General features: G+C 36.5%; 1 protein-coding gene across 2 annotated transcripts in view; it reads right to left on the reverse strand.

Annotated features, from left to right (window-relative positions):
• Positions 1 to 22,916, reverse strand: part of OXCT1 (3-oxoacid CoA transferase 1) — a 151,654-nt gene that overhangs the window by 61,506 nt on the left and 67,232 nt on the right. For both annotated transcript variants that reach the window (XM_011966412.1, XM_011966404.1), the window contains 3 exons: positions 21,900 to 21,948; positions 14,533 to 14,605; positions 13,860 to 13,935 (listed from right to left, as the gene is read on the reverse strand). In XM_011966412.1, the coding sequence (XP_011821802.1) occupies positions 13,860 to 13,935; positions 14,533 to 14,605; positions 21,900 to 21,948 (198 nt within the window). The remainder of the gene's footprint in view (positions 1 to 13,859; positions 13,936 to 14,532; positions 14,606 to 21,899; positions 21,949 to 22,916) is intronic.

Consider the following 22,916-nt stretch of genomic DNA (forward strand, 5'->3'; position numbering starts at 1 on the left):
ATAAAAAAGGATGAGTTTGTGTCCTTTGTAGGGACATGGATGCAGCTGGAAACCATCATTCTCAGCAAACTATCACAAGAACAGAAAACCAAACACCACATGTTCTCACTCACTGGTGGGAACTGAACAATGAGATCACTTGGACACAGGAAGGGGAACATCACACACTGGGGCCTATTGTGGGGAGCGGGGAGAGGGGAGGGATGGCATTGGGAGTTATACCTGATGTCAATGACGAGTTGATGGGTGCTGATGAGTTGATGGGTACAGCACACCAACATGGCAAAAGTATACATATGTAACAAACCTGCACGTTATGCACATGTACCCTAGAACTTAAAGTATTAAAAAAAAAAATTATTGGGACAAAAAAGAAATCAAAACTGAAATTACAAGCTACCCAGAAATTAATGAAAATAAGAACTTTCTCAAAGATTATGACATGCAATTGAAATTATTTTCAGAAACATAGAGAGCCTTAAATGATTTTAATAGTAAGGACTGCAAATAAACATTTGAATTTACAAATCTAGAACTACTATAACATTAAAAAATGAGTAAAAGTAAAGAAAATTAGTAACTCTGAACATCTACAGCATTAGGATAAAGAGAAGATAAAATAAGTCTGAGGAAATTAAAGGTATACAAGAATATGACATGTTTTGGGTGAATGAATTTGAAAATCCAAAAGAAATGGATGCTTTTTGGAAAATGTAAATTAACAAAATTGCCACAAGAAGTCAGAAAATCTGAGATGAAAAGGCACAAGAATAACTTACAAATTGTTAAAAATTGACTATTTATATTAAAAAACAAATTCAACATCAATTTAAATAATGACATTGATAAATTCAGGGTGAAGAACTTTGATTAAACAGATGGAAACACACTGACTACATTCAACTGCCATTCAGTTTTAAAAATTAAGCAAAAGACTAAAGGCAAACTGCTAGAACAGTATAAAGAACATTTATTAGAAGCACAAACAGCAAACATAATATTAAGTTAAAACTCTAAATTAATTCACCAAAATCAAGTTCCTCAATCATTACTATTTATATTGTTTTAATGATTAAATTTAAAATATTTTCAGATAAGAGAATTGTGTAGAGTGTCTAAGAATTTTTTTAAAATTATTATAGCTAATAAGAAAATTTAGTAAAATGAATAGGTATAAGAAATATACAGAAATCAACAGTTTTCCTTTATATTAGCAATAGACATTTGGAAACTGAAATTGACTATTCAGCTCAAAATATTGACAAGAAGTATAAAATAATGTAACAAATGTAATGGAGGTAAAATGATACCTGGGGATAGTAAACTATACCATGTTACTGGACAAGACGACTTAAGTAATGCAGACTCATTTAGTTCTTCCTAAACCAACATATTTCGTGTTTAGTGTACTGCACTGACCTTATAGTACTGTCTCCCACATATTATTAACCTCATCATAGATATAAAAATATTGTCTACACAGGAAAGGACTTTATTGGGTTTGCTTCCACTCTACCCCTCATTGTTAATACAACACCTAATGCAAAAAGAAAAAAAAATCTTAATTTTGTTGAATAAAAGCTATGCCATGGATCACATTTTACAAATAAAGAGCTGAGGTCTAGAAAGGTAAAGTGACTGCAGGGACACAGCTGCTGCTTTTTTTTTTTTTTTTTTTTTTTTCCCTTCAACTTTTATTTTAAGTAGTAGGGTACATGTGTAGGATATGCAGGTTTGTTACACAGGTAAATGTGTGCCATGGTGTTTTGCCATATAGATCATCCCATCACCTAGGTATTAAGCCCAGCATCCATTAGCTATTCTTCCTGATGCTCTCGCTAACCCCATACCCCAACAGGCCATCTGTATGTGTTGTTACCCCAATAGTGTCCATGTGTGTTCATCATTCAGCTCCCACTTACAAGTGAGAATATGCAGTGTTTGGTTTTCTGTTCCTGCATTAGCTTGTTGAGGATAATGGCTTCCAAATCAGTCCAGGTCCCTGCAAAGAACATGATCTCGTTTCTTTATATGGCTGCATAGTATAGCATGGTTTATATGTACCACATTTTCTTTATTCAGTCTATAATTGGTAGGTATTTCGGTTGATTCCATGTCTTTGCTATTGTGAACAGTGCAGCAATGAACATAACACACCCGTTTCTTTATAACAGAATGATTTATGTTCCCATGGGTATATACCCAGCAATGGGATTGCATGGTCAAATGGTATTTCTGCCTCTAGGTCTCTGAGGAATTGCCACACTGTCTTCCAAAATGGTTGAACTAATTTACAGTCCCACCAACAGTGTAAAAGTGTTCCTTTTTCTCTACAACCTTGCTAGCATGTTTTTTTTTTTTTCTTTAATTTTTAGTAATAAGTCATTCTGACTGGAGTGAGATGGTATCTCATTATGGTTTTGATTTGCATTTCTCTAATGATCATAATGATCAGTGATGTTGAGCTTTTTTTTTTTTTCTTCTTTTTTGTTAGTGGAGTCACGTTTTGCTGCTCAGGCTGGAGTGCTGGAGTGCAGTGGTGTGACCTTAGCTCACTGCAACCTCCACCTCCTGGGTTCAAGTGATTCTCCTGCCTCAGCCTTCCAAGCAGATAAGATTACAGGTGCATGCCACCATGCCTAGCAAATTTTTGTATTTTTGTAAAGATCAGGTTTCACCGTGTTGGCCAGGCTGGTCTCGAACTCTTGACCTGAAGTAATCCGCCTGCCTTAGCCTCCCAAAGTGCTGGGATTACAGGCATGAGCCACTGCCCCTGGAGATTTTCTTCATATTCGTTGACCACATGTATGTCTTCATTTGAGAAGTGTCTGTTCGTGCCCTTTGCCCACTTTTTAATGGGGTTAGTTTTTTCTTGTAAATATGCTTAAGTTCCTTACAGACTCTGGATATTAGTCATTTGTCAGATGGATATATTGCAAATATTTTCTCACATTCTGTAGGCTGTCTATTCATTCTGATGATAGTTTTTGGACACAGCCGCTTCTAAGTGTATTTGAAAGAAACACGGAAGGTTCTTTGTATTGGGATGTTGTTTTTCAAAGGTAAACTTTCCTCTGTGTAGTGGAAAGAGCATCCCTACAAAACTATAGACAGAAGAGATGGGTCCTAGGGCTTAGCTACTAACTAGAGTTTTGCAGCCTGAGCTGAGTCACTTCATTTCTCCTGATTCAGGTTTTCTGCTAATAACATTAGGGTGCTGTATAGCTGAAAGATATCAAAGAATTATATCCTTAATTCCTTACTGTTAGGCGGGATAACAGAATTGCAGTTTATGAAAAGAATCCTTTTATAAAGAAATTTGAAAATAATCTTTCAGATAATGCCGAAATGTTTATGGATGGAATATGTGCAGCATTCGCTTCAAAATAATCTGAGGAGAAGGGAAATTGAGTACAGATGAAACAAGACTGACCATAAGTGGATAACTGTCTAAGCTGGATGTATGCATTTACTATTCTATTTTTATAGAGACTATATTTAAACATTTTTTCAAAAGTGTTGATCAAGATGATCTCTAAACCAAAAGAATAGAGAAAGATTTCACTAACTGGGAATGCGAAATTCAGTCATTTAATAAAATTCAGTCTTCAGGATTCATTAGCCGTTAGCTGCAGGGTCACCAGCAGTAGTCATTAGCCCTTTGGTTTCATTCCCTGCTAAGTCATATCAGCAACACTATGATTTATCATATTACTAATAATGGGTTTTGAGGAAGCCTCATCTATCATTTTTAATGTGTCTTCTCCTCCCTTTAAGTGAGCTGTTTAATGAGAAGAGGCTGCTGCAGTTATACAAATGCATCATTAGCCAAAAGGATATTTATAGCAAATATCAAACTCACTCATTGTTCATGAGACAGAGATCGACTGATTCAAAAATGACCAAAATCCTACTCTATGCAAAGAAGTCTGCCTTTCAACAACAGAGGAGATGGAGAATATTTGATTAAATTCTTACAAGAGTGTCTGGTGGGCAGTGTAGCAGCATGGTTTGGAATCAGGTATCTAGCTGACCTTTCTTTCAGTCCATGTGTTGAATATATCCACGTTCCAGTGAAGAAACAAAGTCTTAGAAGTAAGCAGTTGTTCAAAATATATCATATGAAACACAGCAAGGAGAGAAATATTTCCTTTCCTCCAGATAAAAAAGACTCAGGTAGCAATCAAAAGGCAAAATCTCTGTAAGATTGTTGAAGATGGAGAAAGTCTTTCACATTCTCATGTCCCTTTGCTTCTGTCAAAGGTTAACATGTGTGAGGGCCTAGGCTGGGTGAAATGGCTTGCTAATGAATTTGCTTTTGTTCCTTTCAGATATTAATCTTTTAAAAAATTATCTTCAGTATTCCTCCCTTTGCAATAATTCTGATATTTCTCCAATTGTGCTTCAATGTTTCCCATTTAGCAAGTATTGCAAGATAATTTTATAAACATTCTTTGTGGAGGGCCTGAAATTTTTCAAAGAATTCTTTGATTGGTAGATTATAAAAAACAAAATAGGTAAATAAAGTGGATAAAGTACTTCATATATGACATTTAAGTTAATTATAAGTGACTGGGCAGTGGAAACTTTTGAATTTGGGTAAAAGCTTAAAGAAAACAGGATGCAGAAGAACAAACATGCAAATGGTCCACCTACAATAAAAACCCACCATGAACAACAGTCATGTATACTCAACATATATCCTTCAAACTACAACAGGCTTTACCTGACAATCATTTCTTCATAAGGCTTACAGAATGCTATACAGATTTTTATGTATTTTGCACGTTGTTTTGCTTCCATTCTGAAAGGCAGTTAAATATCCCCAAAAGTACCTGCGGCAGAATGTGAAGCACATAAGAGCAAAGAAGACAGTAATTCCACTTCTCTTTCCATCACTTGCCACAGATGTAAACTTGAATAGTTAACTCCCTTGGCCTGAATCTCTTCATCTATAATAACAGGAATATTTGTATTTAACTCAGTTTCTGTGAGGATAAAATGGCAATAAATATTCAGAACCTGGCCAGTGGCATATGCTTAATAACTATTAGTTCCCTCCTTGTAAAAATAGATTTAGAATTTAGCTGTGGCTTTTAAACCTTAATCATAGCTTTTAATCATTGACAGGATCTTTCAAGTAAGAGAAATTTTCCTCACAAAATGAATATATCAAATACGTCAGTCTCTAAATATACCTTTAGTCTGAAAAATATCAGGTGTAAATAAGGAAACTAAACATTAATTTTCAACATGTTTTCCAGATAGTCATAGATAAAAGTATTTTTGGATAACCAAATATAGCACCCAGGAAAAGTATAATAAATAGCTTATGTTTCTAATAACATCTTAAATCAGTGAATCACTAATAAAAAGTTGCCTTTCTGAAAAAAATACATGTCCATTTGTTAAATTGTATGAGAGAAAATAATATTTTGCTCTTGGAAATTCTGAAGACATTAAATGCACTTTTAATCAGCACAGGAAGTAAAGCTCCATCCCAATGGGTCAGTATTTTTATTCTCTAGTAGGGCAACAGGGCTTGGCTGGGTTCTTCCACAGTCCTCTGTGGAAAACAGAACAGGCTAGGGGGAACCGCCCAGAGGTATTAGAACCATAGATGGAAAACACCCTTATATGCACCAAGGCTTAGCTGAATATGAGCTTAAATGGGCAAATATGTTGGAAACATATTAGAGTTTTTTTCCTCATTTTTAAAGATTACTTAAAAAGACAGTTGACTGTTTAGAGCAAAAATAATAGCAAAATATTGTAAGATTTATATCACGTGCAGAATTAAATATGATAAATAGGGAGGATTAATGGCAACAAGAAAAAGCCAGGTTCATGAGCAAAAGTGGTGGTAACCATATGTTAGATAAGATCTTACTGTCTCACTTTTGATTAATAGAAGAGCTAGGAGATACCAGCATGTAGGATAGACGCTCAGAAGTAGAATTTACAAAGGAAATAGTCAAAAGCACATCCCAAGGCTCTTGGGACCCTCAGCAGGACCAAGGAATACAGTATAGGAATAGTAAAGGTTTTGTATGAAGGATTTATTTGATGAAAAGTATCCTACCTACCCCCACATTTCTCAGCAACCAAGGAAGGGGTAAGGGTATGCCTGCTGCTCACTCCATTGACAACTCAGAGCCTGAAAGATGGGGAGCACAGATAGGGAGTGCTGCCTGACTCCTACCTGAGAAAGTTAAAGGGGCTGTTTTGAGGAAGTAACTGTGCTATCACTGGAGGCAGTACAAGAAATGTGAGTGCTTCCCACATGGGGGCCATGTGAGAGAGGACCAACCTCAACAGGTTTTAATGCTTTGTCAACAGGATAGCCCAGGAAGAGGGACTCTACCAGTAAGAGTCTATGTGTTAAGTAGACCACAGAAAAGTCAGAAGCTGCTGGGGAAGCATCCAGCCATCACCCATAGGAGCGGCTGCTGCAGGAGGAACTAAGAAGGGGGTCTCTAAAGATGACCGCTCACCCCACTCCACATACACAGAGGGATCAGCTTTAAATACTTTTATGGACCAGAGATCATGGAGCCAGCAAACAGTATTACCAGTCTCCTGCTATGTAAAATCTTTCCTGCCCTATTTCCTTGCCTTCCCTTTCTCTTGAATTTTGATCCTGGTGGGCGCCAAACAGTGAGCTAGAAGAGTAGAGGAGTAGAGAAAGAGCAAAAGAATACCATATAACCTTCAAATGCAGGCAGACTGTAGCTGGGAGGTCAAAAACGAGGAGATGCATTGCTTTTGAATATTATTAAAGCATTGTTCACTGTTTTGGAATGGACCCTCTAATGTCTGAATGAAGACTGAGTTTATGAATTAAAGTGACCTAAGAGCTGTTTATTTTCCTGGAGTGAGCTGAAATGTCATGCAGTATTCATTAATGGCAGAGGAAAAGCTTCCCTAACAGAATAGGTTGAAGAGTACCACAGGAGATAAAAATAGCTATGCTTTTATTCTATCCCACATCTAGAGTTTGTTCAAAATATTATAAACAGAAGAAGTACACACACATTCACATACATGCTTGTTACAGTGGATCTCCTAAGATACATTCACTAGCACAGAATAGTCATTATCAATGCTGTTTTTTAATATAACTAAAGAGAGCAACACTGGAATTTGATGAGAGATAATTGCTAGAAGCCAAAAGGAAGGTCTCCAAAACAAGAAGAAAACGATTAAATGCCCTCCAGAAGAGTAAGGTACGGCTGCCCTTTAAACAATCCCAGAGAGCAGCTTTTTAAAGAAATGCCAAATAACAGAAAAAAATAATAAAGCTTTTAAAAAGCTGATCTCAGTGTTGGTAATACAGTAAAAACAATGTGAAAGTAAACGGGGATAATTTTTCTGGCCAGTAACTCAGTGATACATCAAAATCCCTAAAATACTGACAAAGATATTCTATTTCTAGGGATTTGTACTAAGAAAACCATCGGTAAATACACAATGACATAAATTCAAACATGTTATTAATGATATTAAACAGTTAGAAAAACCAAACTGACACGAAAAAGTAGCTCTCAGACATTAGACAACACACAGTATGGGACTACCATTTCTGAAAGAAGAGAAGCCAACAAGATAGGTCTACAATTTCCCCCAGCTTACTGCCTGGAGAGAATCTGCAAGCTGCAGTACAGGAAGTGAAACTCAGCAGTTTTGTTGGCTTCAGACAGCCTGAGGCAACTACAATTTGAGATCTGAAAATACCAGAAAGGAGGTATTATAGAGAGTGAGAGCTCAGATTTGCAGAGGAAGAAGGTCTCAAGTCTTTGGCAGGGTACGGATATGTGCATACATAAGAAGAAATTAGTCAAAGCCTGAAAAAGAACCACTAAGCAAGCATTAGACAAAAAAAAAAAAAGGCTCAAAACAAACACAGATCTAGGCACAATTCACAATCCTACCAAACAGTGAGGAAAGATTTTGTAATATATGGAGCATCAGGCAGAGTCCTCTGAAGAAGACTGCCTCAGTAGTGGGGCTAAATTAGACTGCAACTAAAGGCTACTCTTAACTAATCTTAACACAGCTTAAAAGCAAATATTGAAAAAGATCAACCTGAGAGACATCCACAGATTTTATACCACAAGAGACATCCAAGGATGTCCTTCAAGCAGAAGGAAAACAACATCAAATGGCAATCTAGATCTGTGCATAGAAAAAGTGCAACAAACAGAAAATATGTTGGAAAAATACAAAAGATTTTTCCTCATTTTTAAAGATTACTTAAAAAGATAGTCGAGTGTTTAGAGCAAAAATAATAGCAAAGTACAAGGTTTATGTCACATGCAGAATTAAATATCACTAAAGAACACACACAATAAGGGCAGAAAATAGAAGTTTACTATTGTATAATTCTTACATTATATATAAAGTGATATATTACTTAAAGTAGATTGTGATAAAATACATATATGGTAGACCCTAGAGAAGCCAGTAAAAAGTAATCCAACAGTAAAGATAAAATACTCAAAAAATACTTAACTGATCCCAAAGAAATCAAAGGGCAGAAAGGACAGATGAAGTAAACAGAAAAAAAAAAAAAATCCTGATAGATTTAAACCCAACCATATTGATAACTACATTAAATGTAAATGGTCTAAACCTCCAATTTAGAGATTATAATTATATGATTTAGAGATTATAAAATAACAATCTAACGATATGATTACAAAAACTTACTTAAAAATAAAGGTGTTCACAGGTTATAGGCAGAAGAAGGAGAAACATACTTTGAAGAGTGACTATATCAGCGTCAGATAGCAGACTTCAATATAAGGAATATTATTGAAGAGACAAAATGACAGATCAATTCATCAAGAGAATATAAGCTTAAATGTGTATGAATGCAAGCAGTAACAGCTCTAAAACAGATAAAGCAAAAAAGTCATATAACTGAAAGAAAAACAGACAAATCCACAATTACAGCTGAAGATCTCAAGACTACTCTCTCAGTAATTGATAAGACACAGAACACTTGAACAATACTAACTGCCTATTTGAACCAATTGGCACTTACAGAACATTGTACCCAACAAGAGCAGAATATATATTCAAGTGTAAATGGAACAGTTACTAAAATAGACTACATTCTGGGCCATAAACAAGTCTCAAGTTTAAAAGGGCTGAAATTATAAAGTGTGTTCTCTCACCTCAAAATAATTAAACTGAAAATTTTTTTAAAGTTATGTGGAAAATCACCAAATATTTGGAAACTGACATACTTTTAAATAAACAATGGGCCATACAAAAATTAACAAGGAAGATTAGAAAGTATTTTGAAGAGACTGAAACAATATAAAAATCTGTAGGACATTACTTGCTTATATTAGAGAAAAAAAGTTTCAAATCAATGATCTAAGGCAGGAGTTGGCAAACTTTTTCTGTAAAGGGCCAAATGGTAAACATTTTAGGCTTTGCAAGCCACACAGTTTCTAACCTAACTACTTAACTCTGCTGTGGCAGTACAAAAGCAGCCATAAACAATACGTAAATGAGTGGATACGGCTATGTTCCAAGAAAAATTTACAAAAATAGGCAGTGGGCCAGATTTGGTACAGGGAACACAGTTTGCTGACCCCTGTTAGAATATCAGCTCCATAAATGCAGAGAATTTTGTCTGTTTTGTTAACTATTGCATCCCCCAAAACATTGTCATTTATATTTAACAGTGCCTGACCCTTAATATATGCCAGATCAATACATGTTGAATGAATTAGTGAATTTAATCCTCAGAACAAGCATGAGTTAAAAATTGTCATTTTTACCAATGAATATAGTATAACAGTGATACACTACATGATCAATAAGTAAAGAACCAGTATTTAAGCTCAAGTATGTCTAATTCCAAAGTTTTATGAGCTTTCCACTGCATTACACTAATAAGACAAAGGCATTACTAATTGTAAAAGTTTCATATGACCTCATATGGATTTTCCACCTGTCTTTCTTTTCCTGAACCTCAGGACCAAATGAACAATACACTAAAGTTAAAACAATATCTAGAGATTTATGCTTATTTCTTCACCTATGTCATAATATATTTAAATATCTATATTTTGGATTAATATTTGGATTACAATTGATGCAACTAAACAGATTGAATCTTGAACACAAACTCCCTTGTAGTTTTATAACCAGGAATACTAGAGACTTAACTTATTTAAAACAGGTAGCATGTCTAGAGAACCCAATCAATTTTATGTGCTCAAATATGTAGCACATATGAGTATGACATTAATTAGTATTTATTCTTTTCAAATGCACAAAGATGTGAAAAATGTGAGGGAGTAAAGGGAAAAAAAAGACACCATAAGTGTCCCATTCTTTCTTGCCCTAAGAATGCCTCATTCAATCCTCTCCACATAGAGGAGGGCTCTTGGCTCTTGTGCCACTCACGTACTGCAGCCCTGTCCAGTGGGCTGCTATTTTGTGCTTTCATAACCAGCTCTCATTGCTGACCATACACATCTGCTTCCCTTCATAAGTCAATAATCAATGCCAGCTGTTCTCCAAAAATAGGCATTCAGAAGGCACTAGAGCAGCTCTGAATATAGATTCAGCGGACTGCACATCTTTCCATCATTTATTTGCTTGCCTGGGGTTTTACCATCATCACAATCAACAGGGAGCTTGAAGGAGCCAACTACTGTTTTGTCAAGTTTTCCTCCTTTGGATGCTCAGAGTAGAACTGTTAAAAATCTCTGTACATGAGACCAACACTGCATACTAAGAAGCTATTAAAGGGTAAGACAAATAGCACCCACACTGTTTGCTTGCCCTGAAGGCTTAATGTTTATTGTAATCTGATGCTGTAATGATTGATGATGATGTCATGATGCTGAGAACTCAGCCATTGAAAGATTATTAAACTCAGGAAAAAGATAAAAGTAAATGAAAAATGATATAGTAAAGTTGAATTTTTCAGCTTCTTGACTGCCAGATCTTGCAATAAAAACATATTTAAATTATATAAGTCAACAAATCTTTGGGACAAATAAAAATAGATAGCTTACTGAAATTACATAAGGAAAGTAAGCTCTATCTTTATCCATAACCAATAAATGAAAAAAATGTGCCCTCAAAGGGCTTAATTTTGGTGCTCGAATAGGGACTTAGGATAAGCAGGTTGTGCTGGCTTCTGTAAAATCACCTCGCTTATACCAGTGTATTTTAAGGTAAATATTTCCTGTTTAATTTTAAGTAATAGAGTATTACTTAATAGCTACTATTTAGAGAGTACTTGCAGTGTTCACTTCATTTTCTTCTCACTTAATCCTAGCCAAAACATGTGCTCCAGATCACATAATTTGTAAGGGGTAGGGCTGAAATTAAAACCAAACTAAACCTCATGGAGTTGATTCTGAAGCTGCCCTGAGTCTCAAACAATGAAAATATGCACGGTGCATCCCATACAAAGAAGTTAGGAAATGATTATCAGTTACAAAAGCAACAAAAAAATTGCTAATCAGAAGTAACACTACCAACTTCCACTATCAAAACAGTGGAACCAAACCCCAGAACACTTCTTATGCTTAATTTTTCTCAACTAGATTTCCATGATGTTCCTACAGAACTCCAGAGCTGTTCACCCCACTAGGTCCATTCCTTCAGGAACTCATGGGCTCCAAGTTATATTGAGAAAAGTATAAAGTAATAAACATTTGTATTTTAATCATTCACAGGAATCTTAACAGGATATGTAAAAATATGATACGCATCAGCAAAGCTTTCCTATAAATAACTACATAGTGTACACTGTCACTATGAGAACTTCCAGCCTTACTACGTGCTAAATCATAACATAAACAAATGTTATACTGATATAAAGATGCCCATGTTCCCCGAAGGGAAGAAGATATTTAACACATTTCTGCTTCATACCCAGGACCACTGTGCAAACTGATTTCAAAAATCATTAGTACAGAGAAATAGATGTATTTAAAACCCTATTGCATTTGTTCATAAGACCCAATGCTTTTCTCTTGCTTGCCAGGAATCTGCAACTTCTTATAAGAACAACCACCTATTTACCAGGTACTATGTGTCAAGCTCTGTGCTATGTACTTTGTATGCATTGTCACATGTATTCCTTCATATAGTCCTATAAAGTAGGTACTATAATATGATTCCCATTTTACAGATGAGGAAAAAATAGGAAATTAGCTCAAGTTGCACTGCCAGCAAGTGTCAGAAATAAGACTTTAATCCAGGACTATCTCACTACAGGGCCTTGCTCTTACCCACTAAGCTAAGAAAACCAAATGAGACTCCTAACGTTATCTGGTCTCAAACCCTCACTTTATAGATGAGGGCATTTTAAGCCAAAGAGCATAAGTGAAATGTTCAAGGTCACACCTTGATTACTGGTAGAGTCAGTGCTAAAATCCAGGGCTTGCTTTCCTATACTCACTCTACTACCCCATATGGCCCTTTTCTAAAATTTGAAAACAGAAATACATTATAATATCCTACGCAAGTATTTCCATAAACTTTCTATCTGATTCACTGTGTGATACTCAGGAGACCGTCCCTGGTTTTTTCAAAGCAATCAAAAGCTGCTAACCCTTGTAACTATGGCTGATTCTGAAAGATCAATATTTTTACAACTAAACTAACAATATAATCCACAATTTGCTAAGAGTTCTTACTATGATGGCTCAATGATGTTTTTCTCTTACATTTTAAAATGAGGTGAGTTGTAATCAATCTTTAATATGCTGGTTCTCAAACTTGGTCACATATTAGAACCATCTGAGTTGCTTTGAATGACCCAGTGTCCAGGCTACAACCCAGATTAATTAAATTAGAGACTACCTGGGCTGGAACCCATGCACTGAAATTTCTTAAAACTCTGAGATGATTCCAATACACCACCAAGTTTGGAAACTAGGGTTTGAATAATTATCAAAACTTAAACAACATTTCAGGTGACATTAGATCAAATGAGCTAGACTAACATGATCTCTAACACTGTTATCAACTGCATTAATCCAGCTTCCTCAAAAAATTACTAGAAAACAAATTTAAGAGATTTCAAGAAAACTGTCATATCACAGACCACCAGCCTCAGTTATTTGACAAGATTCTTCTTAGCTGGTTCTATAGAAAAACAAAAATCTTTGAATACACACACAAAGAGCAACTGAGCTACCAGCCAAAATGAGCTCATAATCATAAACATACCCAATGTTGTTTCCATGCATGTACTTGGGAAGCAACAACCTGGTCTACAATGAACTACACTCATGAATTAAGCAGTGATAACAGTCCTCTTTCCAAAGCTAATTCTAGGAGGTTTCTTCCTTGATTTATGTCATTAAATGACAACTGCGCATTTCACAATGACAGTAAACTCTCATGCTTTGAATTCCATAGTAGAGGACAATGATTATGGGATCACATAACCAATCAAGATGATTTCAATCACTGATTAATAGAATTAACAATTAACAACATTAACAATTAACAATGCTAACAAACTTATTAATTGTTCTTCCTAGTTTAAAACTTTAGTTATGGTAAATATTTGTACTTCTTACTTTCAGAGTATAATTAGCCCTTTTTCTGTTTTTTAAGTCTTCTCTAACTTGGTTTCTTCTAAGGAAGATGTTTTGGCTCTGATCTTGCCTAGTTTCAGTCCCAGCTGAAGAGTAAATTGGCAAAGCTGAATACTTCTCAGTGCTTGCTTAATTAAAATTTGATTCTAGTAAGAAATATATATTAAAATATTTCATTTTCAAAGAATTGTGATCTCATGGCCCTTTTTCTTAGTATTTAAAAAGTAACTATTCTGATCCAAATGTAATTCAGAATAAAAAATGTCTACTTACAGGTATCATCCAGTTAGCCAGGTCACCATATTTGGAAACCTGCATCGCTCCTAGCATTGTCAGATCGACATGTCCCCTGAGAAAGGAGGAGGAAGAATAAAGTGAACCTCACAATCTTTTGTCCCCTTTGCTTGAACTTGCTAGCAATCAGAATAACTTCATGCCACCAAAATACATTTGCTTCCCCCCACCACACAACTGATTTCCTAATAGAGCTCCACGCTGACAGAGAAATAATCATTAAGAATTCTTTTGTGAAAAAAATGTTATAGTATATATTGGCTCAATAACAAACTATGAACAGGTGTACACAGGAAGATTGTTTCCTTCAGTGAGGCAGAATGTGACTATCTGAACACAAACACTAGCTAGAAAGTGAACACAGTTTGAAGAAAATGATAGAATCCTCAGAAAGCACCTTATAAATGCTTATTTCAGTCTGGTTAGCACAAAGACATGGATTCCATTTTGGGGGTTCTTTTCCTAACAGTGGGCTGGATATTCAATGTCCAACATTCGATGTGAATAATTTCACATCATGCAGCCAAACAAACTCCTGATAGTTTTCTGGCTGGGAAATGTGACTGTGTTTCAGAGCCTTGCTAACACACTCAGAGGATGACTCAGCTCATTCCACACAGTGTGAAACATGAGGGGCTCTGTTATTACGTACCCTCTAATCATTGCAAATGATTCATCGCTGGAGAAAAAAGAGGCTCCTGGAAGAACAGTAACTGTTTCCTTGCCTAAACACACACACACACACAAAAGAAAGAAAAGGCTATTAGATTTCTAAGAGTATCATGGTGAACAGAGGTCCGTATCTTCTCCATTCCCAAAAGAACTTAAACTCCCTTTACCAAAATGCAGTGACATAGCAGGTGGGGGGACATAATAGGAACCTTTTGTGGTGGAAAGTATTTTGTCACTGACATTGCTTTTGCCTTTGCATGATGATAATAAAAAGCAGATCACTTTTCGTTTTCTTATTGTTTGGAAATTCTCTACAGCAGCAGTCCCCTTTTTGGCACCTCAGCACGGTTTCGTGGAAGACGGTTTTTCCACGGACTTGGGGATGGGGATGGTTTCAGGATGAAACTGTTGTTCCACATCAGCTTATCAAGCATTAGGTTACCATAAGGAACGGGCAACCTAGATCCCTCATATGCACATTTTACAATGGGTTCGGTTGGGCTCCTACCAGAATCTAATATTGCTGCTGATTTGAGAGGAGGCCAAGTTTAGGTGGTAATGCTCATTGGCTTGACTGCCGCCCACCTCCTGCTGTGCAGCCTGGTTCCTAACAGTCCATGGACCCGTACTGGTCCACGGCCCAGGGGTTAGGGACCCCTGTTCTACAGGAAATGCACTCCTCTATTGTCTATACCTCTCCAGCCTCTCACCATCCCCATTCCCTTCACAATCCTCTGCTAAATATTACTTAGGAATGAGGAGGAAGGGAGTTCTGGGGTAACACCTGTCAGAATCCAATGCTACTGTAAGTCACTGGGACAGAGAGACTGTGGAAGCAGTATGAATATAAGAAGGAATGCAATTTTGAAGAGAATTACACAGGAGATGCACCGCAGTTTCTTTTTTAATCAACAAATAACTTTCAGTGATAAGAATAACTTCTGAGACTCTAATGTACAGCATATAGTATTAACTATAGTTAATACTATACTATATAATTGAAATTTGCTAGAAAAGTGGATCTTAAGAGTTCTCACTACAAAAAAAAAGGTAACTATGTGAGATGATGGATGTGATAATTAACGATTGTGGTAATCATTTCACAATGTATATATATATCAAATCATCACGTTATACATCTTAAATATAAACAATTTTTATTTGTTAAGTATATTGCAATGAAGCTGGGGAGAAATAAAACTAAAATTAGAAAACACATATAGAAAAAAAGGAACCACCTAATTCCTTTATTTCATTTGGCCTGAACTCTCCACTTTTCATCTCTCTCCACTTTTCTTTGTTTTTCTGACTCATCTGTACCCTCTTGCCCCATAAGCTTCTATTAAAACCACAGGATTCTCATAAAATCAGGGAATAACATGGTAATACTGGCCAATGTATTTAAGGTTAACTGCCAAGAGGTCTCCTTGGAAGGACATCTCCCAAGACTTACACCTCATAATGAAGTTCAGAGCTGGAAAAGATTTTCAAGGTCATCGATTCCCCATAGAACTAATAAAATCACCTGACTCATATCTAAGCCGCTCCCATCTTGTGATCTATTTCCTGTCTATTCAGGAGCTTCAGGGGCCTGGGAATAGCTTCTGGTCTCAACCAGGAAGGTGCTAACATACCACTGTGCCAAAGATAAGTCACCTGTTTGAGAACACCCCATGCATGGCCCCAGTATAATAGGACAGACAAAAAGAAAGAGAAGCAAAACTGTTATTCCAAAATTGGAAAGGGAATAGCTCTCAGAAACAAAAGGACCACAAGCAGTCTGAATATCCCTAGCTGTGCAACACAGTTATATCCTCAAATTCTCAAGTCGTTCCCAAAAGCTAACTTTTCCATCAATATCCCCCTCCATTCAAACTTGAGTATGGAGAAAGAGTAAGCTTATTTATAAATAAATAAATATTTCATCTTGATATAAATATATATCTCTCGAGGGAGTTTTATTCTAAATGATGGAAACATCTTTGTATCTTTTAAAGTACCACAAAACTGAAAAGTTTTTAAAATACTTCCCGGTATGGTTAGCAGGGGCTTTTAAACAGCATGTAAGACATAGTGGATTAAATTAGATAATGCATGCAAAGTCCTTACTCTTAACTTGCCTGGATCAGAGAAAGGGCTCTATAAACATCACCTTTAATTATCGCCATTTTCGTTATTCCTCTCTCCAAAGCTACTTATAAAAGAGACAATGCCATTGCCCCTCTAGGGATAAATGTCACAGGACCAAGCAATTGGCTTATATGGTGGGGTTGGACGGCCAGCCTGTGTGAGCTCTAGGTTTTAAGACAGGCATAACACAACTAAACCTTATTCTAGACACAACGTCTATAACCTGCAAATTCAGATCCTCATCAGTCCTATAAAGCAGCAAGTCGAAGAGGAGGAATTTGTAGGACAAAAAGGAAGAAAAACATTAAAAATCCCAGCTCTTTTTTTTTAGGAGCTAAATAACACTGACTTCCAAAAGATAATCTGTACTGGCTGATAATACATACAATGCGTATTTACCATGTTACAGGAAACTGAGATCAATGGGAAGAGCTTTGGATCTCCCTATATTATTTGTGAAGCATAGTTTTATTAAAGAGCCCAGAAAACAGCTCTCTTGAAAAAACATTATCAAGTCCTCTGCTATTACATTACAGCATCTTAAAAATTACATTCTTTTGAAGCAAGGTTAATTTTCAGCATTTTTAAACATCTAATATCTAAACAAAAATAAGTATCCTAAAGTTGAATCCATGGTTTTCACATACAATGTCCAAGTTTGGTCAAGAAAAGTCATAACTAAAGACAAGCAACATAAAGAGGGCTTTCTTATTTGGCTATTCCTGATTGATTTCTGTCTCCTCCAATTTTTCTTTATGTATATCTGAATTTTTCATATTTGGGCAATAGAGTTATCAATTTCACGGTCACTGAGTCCTTTGGCTCATGATTTAAAAGTCATCCACACAATAGTAAATGCCTACTATATGCCTTAAACAGTGTTATACACCAAATTTGGGTGATCTAAACTAGTGGTTTGCAAACTTTAACATTCATCAGAATCACATGGAAGATTTCTGAAATGCAGAGTTTCTAATTCAGCAGGTGTGTGGTGAGGTTTGAGAATTTCATTTCTAAAACATTTCCAGTGATGCTGATGCTGTGGGTCTGGGGACCACACTTGGACCACACTGCCCTAAGCAAAAGGAACTTACTATACAGCAGAGAGATAAACAAATAATTACAAGGCAAAATGTGATATGCTTCTCAGAGAGACACTAGATATGTTGTCGGTTTAGGGGAAGGGCATTTCTGAGCTACAGCAGGATTTGGAGAAGAAAAATGAGCTAGAACTTGAAGGATAAGCATAATGAATGTTGATAGAAAGTTGTCAGTAAGGACATGGGGTAACAATGGAATGGAGCAGAACAAAATCTCATGAAAGACACACCAAGAGCAAAGACATGCAAAGAAGAGTATGAGCCATAATCAGAAAACACCCAGCAGTCCAGAATGGGTACACAAAAATATCCTTGAAGGGTACAGCAAGACAAAAAGCCATAATGGTTGGTTGCAACCACTACAGAGACCTGGAATGCTGTGTTATCTGTACTTTAGACTGCAGGCCTGTGATTCTTCAGATGTGATACATATACCTCTAGAGCAGAGTTTCTCCTGCTTAGCACTAGTGACAATTGGGCCTGGTGAACTCTGGGGGATGGGGAGACTGTTCTGGTTGCTGTAGGATGTTTATCAGCATCCCTGGCCTCTACCTACTAGATGTCACTCCCCCAGGTGTAACAATCGAAAATGTCCTCAGACACTGCCAAATGTCTCTGGGGGCAAAATCAGATCCCACCTCATTGAAAACCACTAGTGTAGAGGGACATGGCAGGGGGCCAGGGATATTAAACATGGTCATTCTTTCTAAAGCAACTTTAATTAAAAGTCAAGTCATTTAAAATACTGTATACTAAAGTAAGAAAATATTAAGAAATGAAGAACGCAAAACACACAATACAGAAGCAAAAATATGAGACTTAGAAATTTCACAACTGCATTGGGTTAATCTAGGTTAGAGCCCAGATCTTGATGGGACCTCTGGAATGTTCCAAGCACTGCTGTCTGCACCTCTGTGCAAGTGAGGTTATCAGCAGGTATAACTCAGTGTATACAGAAGAAGGCCAGGGTCACAAGCAGGAGACTGGGTATGAACTCAGTCCCTAGCAATGTTATCTTGAACCCGTCACTTCAATTTTCTGGACCTCAGTTTCCCAATTTGTATAACAAAGTTTCATCTGAGGTTCCAATGGTATAATACATGTGAAAAAGTATGCTCTAAGCTATATAATACTATACAACTGGTAGTTCATTTTTACATAACCTTATAAGACTTTTTAAAAAGAGATCCTTGGAAATAGTTCCATTATAATTTTGAATTTTTAATATACCAATTATATCCAGAAACATAACTCTTTATTCAAAGAGATTTCCATAAAATGCTTTGAAACTAACACAAATAATGGGTTGGTCTTCCAGTTAATTTTGGGAATTGAGGAAACCACCAATTTATATTCTAGGTTCTCCAGCTTAAAATATTTCCTCCCTAATTTAAAATCAAAAGTATCAAAGTATCGAAACTCCCAAAAAGGACTTTGAAAAAGTTATAATATTATTAAACTAACTTGCAGCTTGGCTTCCCATAAGCAATGAATTCTTGTTTTGTAAAGTAGTTTATAAATGTGGCACTTCATGTGTTGAAGTTGAAATGTAAGATTAGTGGAAATATAAAATTGGTGGCTTCATTTGGACTGAGTTACTTCTAAGCTCTATGGAATCGGAAAAACCTACTGTCAAACCACGTTGAAAAAGTTAACAACTTTTCCAAGGAAAGTGGGTTTTATAAACTGAAGCCTGAAATTTGGAACATGCAGTTATTCATTTTGCAAATAACTCACTAACATCATAAATTAATTAAACCAAGCAGCAAATATTTTCACAGATCAATGAGCTAATGCTAAAGGGTACAGTACAATTAAATTACAGCCTTGGTTAAATGTCATTGCTTTATCACAGTAGGCCTTTCAGAGTTGAGTCGTGTTAACTAATTCAACTATTCAACCAGAAGCTGTTTCACTTCCAAAAATTCTAAGTATCAAACATCAATTTTACTTGGCAGCTGGCCTTTATGTTCAGCTCATATTACTTGTCATCTGAAATTTACACATACTATTTTTGAATGCAAAGTAAGAATAACAGTTTTGCAGGGGCACAATGAATAAAAGAAGGATACAGAAAATCATGCTAGAACCTAAAAATTAGCTTCTTATGGGCAGCTGCACTCCAGGGAAGATATACGGCTTCAAAGTGGTGGCAGTGTTGCCTCAAGCATAGGCAGTGAAGATGACCAAAAGACCTGACCTGTTCTTCCTCCTCTAGGCTGTTAATATATGAGGCTATGTCCCAGTCAAAGAAAAGGCTAGTAATAAAAGGCAAAGCATATGCCTGTAGGAACAAAAGGGAAGACAAGGCTCTAGTCTCTAGTTCAACAAAACTACATTTATTACATCACCAGATCGTACTTACCAGCAGAGAACCTCCTTAAGCTCCTCTCCTGCTCCAAGGAGAACTAGAAAACAGTAAGCATCACCACCAACGAAAACCCCAGTTTTTACCAGATCTCTTCTTTTTCCTGCTATGGATTCACTCCCACCTTTCTCTATCCTAAGAAGGCTGACCTCCTTTGACTTGAGATTCACCAATGGAAGGCACAGGCAGGCAACCCAGCAGTGGAGACCCTCCACCCAACCAGGTTGCTGTGATTTGACTGAGTTATTCTACCAAAGGTCACAGTTCCTATTAAGAGGCCTTTGGTAGAGGAACTCAGTCAAATCACAGCAACCTGCCCCATAAAGCCCAGAGGTGATAACTCCCTGTGGAATTTTACCATCCTTTCATGGTCTCTTTTAATCCTATCCATGCCTTTGTAAATTGTCCCTTCCTCTAACTCTCAATTACCCTATGTAAGAGTGGGATCTCATTAAACTAAAGAGCTTCTGCACAGCAAAAGAAACTACCATCAGAGTGAACAGGCAACCTACAGAATGGGAGAACATTTTTGCAATCTACTCATCTGACAAAGGGCTAATATCCAGAACCTACAAAGAACTCAAACAAATTTACAAGAAAAAAACAAACAACCCCATCAAAAAGTGGGCAAAGGATATGAACAGACATTTCTCAAAAGAAGACATTCATACAGCCAACAGACACATGAAAAAATGCTCATCATCATTGGCCATCAGAGAAATGCAAATCAAAACCACAATGAGATACCATCTCACACCAGTTAGAATGGCAATCATTAAAAAGTCAGGAAACACAGGTGATGGAGAGGATGTGGAGAAATAGGAACACTTTTACACTGTTGGTGGGATTGTAAACTAGTTCAACCATTATGGAAAACAGTATGGCGATTCCTCAAGGATCTAGAACTAGATGTACCATATGACCCAACCATCCCATTACTGGGCATATACCCAAAGGATTATAAATCATGCTGCTATAAAAACACATGCACACGTATGTTTATTGCGGCACTATTCACAATAGCAAAGACTTGGAATCAACCCAAATGTTCAGCAGTGACAGACTGGATTAAGAAAATGTGGCACATATACACCATGGAATACTATGCAGTCATAAAAAAGGATGAGTTTGTGTCCTTTGTAGGGACATGGATGCAGCTGGAAACCATCATTCTTAGCAAACTATCACAAGAACAGAAAACCAAACACCGCATGTTCTCACTCATAGGTGGGAACTGAACAATGAGATCACTTGGACTCGGGAAGGGGAACATCACACACCGGGGCCTATCATGGGGAGGGGGAAGGGGGGAGGGACTGCATTGGGAGTTACACCTGATGTCAGTGACGAGTTGATGGGTGCTGACGAGTTGATGGGTGCAGCACACCAACATGGCACAAGTATACATATGTAACAAACCTGCACGTTATGCACATGTACCCTAGAACTTAAAGTATAATAATAATAAAAAATAAATTAAAAAAAAAAAAAGAGTATTCTCTATTCACAGGCAGGACCCTGACTGATTGACCCATCAAAGCTCTTCCACTAAATGTGCCCTCATCTGCATTTCCTCCTTTATCTTGATCATTCCTGAACGAGGGAAGACCTAAAAAAATCTTGTCTCCCCTCCTCAACAATGAATACTATGGAGTGCTCTCCAGGAAAAGACAAAGAATTGAGTCCAAACTCTTATTATTTAGCACAATATTAACAGCAAAGGGAAGGGCCAGAAATAAGTGAGCTTACCTGCATTGATGAGATCTGCATCAGCTTCATGTTGTTGTGGATACGGACCCTGTCAAATACAGCATACATCCAATCAGTAAACGAAGATTCTCACTGAATCACATATTAAAACTGTAATATAAGTAACTTCCCTAAAAACCCTAGAAATTTATCATCCGAAGACTAGAGGTAAACTTTCGAAAAATAATTCTGTTGTGTCTATGGCTCTATTTCTTATGTTAGTCTTTTCTATACTAAAGTTGTGATTGGGCAAATGAAAAATATTTTCTAAAAATTACCAATTTAAAAGAAATGCTATACTATTAGAAATACAAGTCCATAAAACAAAAAGTAATTATTTAGTCCCTACTATGAAAATGTATTAGAAATGTAGGTCAACAAAACTAATGGCAAAACTAATGTAGGCCAGGGCAGTGGCTCATGCCTGTAATCTCAGCACTTTGGGAGGCTGAGGCAGGATGATCACCTGAGGTCAGTTCAAACCCACGCTGGTCAACATAGTGACACCCCATTCTCTTAAAAATATAAAAATCAAAGAAAAAAGATTTAGTACCTACTATGCAACCAATGTTATTCAAAAACTTTTCCATGAGGATTAATGAATACGAACTACATCACATTATTTGGCTAGAAGGACCTGGACAGACAAACTTTTAGCTTTCTGATTTGTAAACTGTAGGCCTGAATTTGAGTTTCTAATCTCACTCCTCACTACATCTAAGTTTTGATATACTTATGTCCTTATGTTCCTTTTGCACAGCTACTCTCAGTAAAGTTTTTTAAATTTTCCATATGTTTTTATAACATAACTCTATTTAAATAGGGCAAGTAGTTAAAGAATATCACATATATTCGATGAAAAGGGAGGAAACTATAAAAAAATAAAAAGGCATAAGATATAAGATGGAGCCAAAAATGAAGAAATATTATTGGCTGTGAAATTTTTACATACTTTCTAGAGAGAGACCACAAATTTATCCTGTAAACTGAGGTGGCAACTAATGTTCAGAACTATGT

Source organism: Mandrillus leucophaeus, unplaced genomic scaffold (assembly GCF_000951045.1).
Source record: "Mandrillus leucophaeus isolate KB7577 unplaced genomic scaffold, Mleu.le_1.0 Scaffold119, whole genome shotgun sequence".
Taxonomy (NCBI): domain Eukaryota; kingdom Metazoa; phylum Chordata; class Mammalia; order Primates; family Cercopithecidae; genus Mandrillus; species Mandrillus leucophaeus.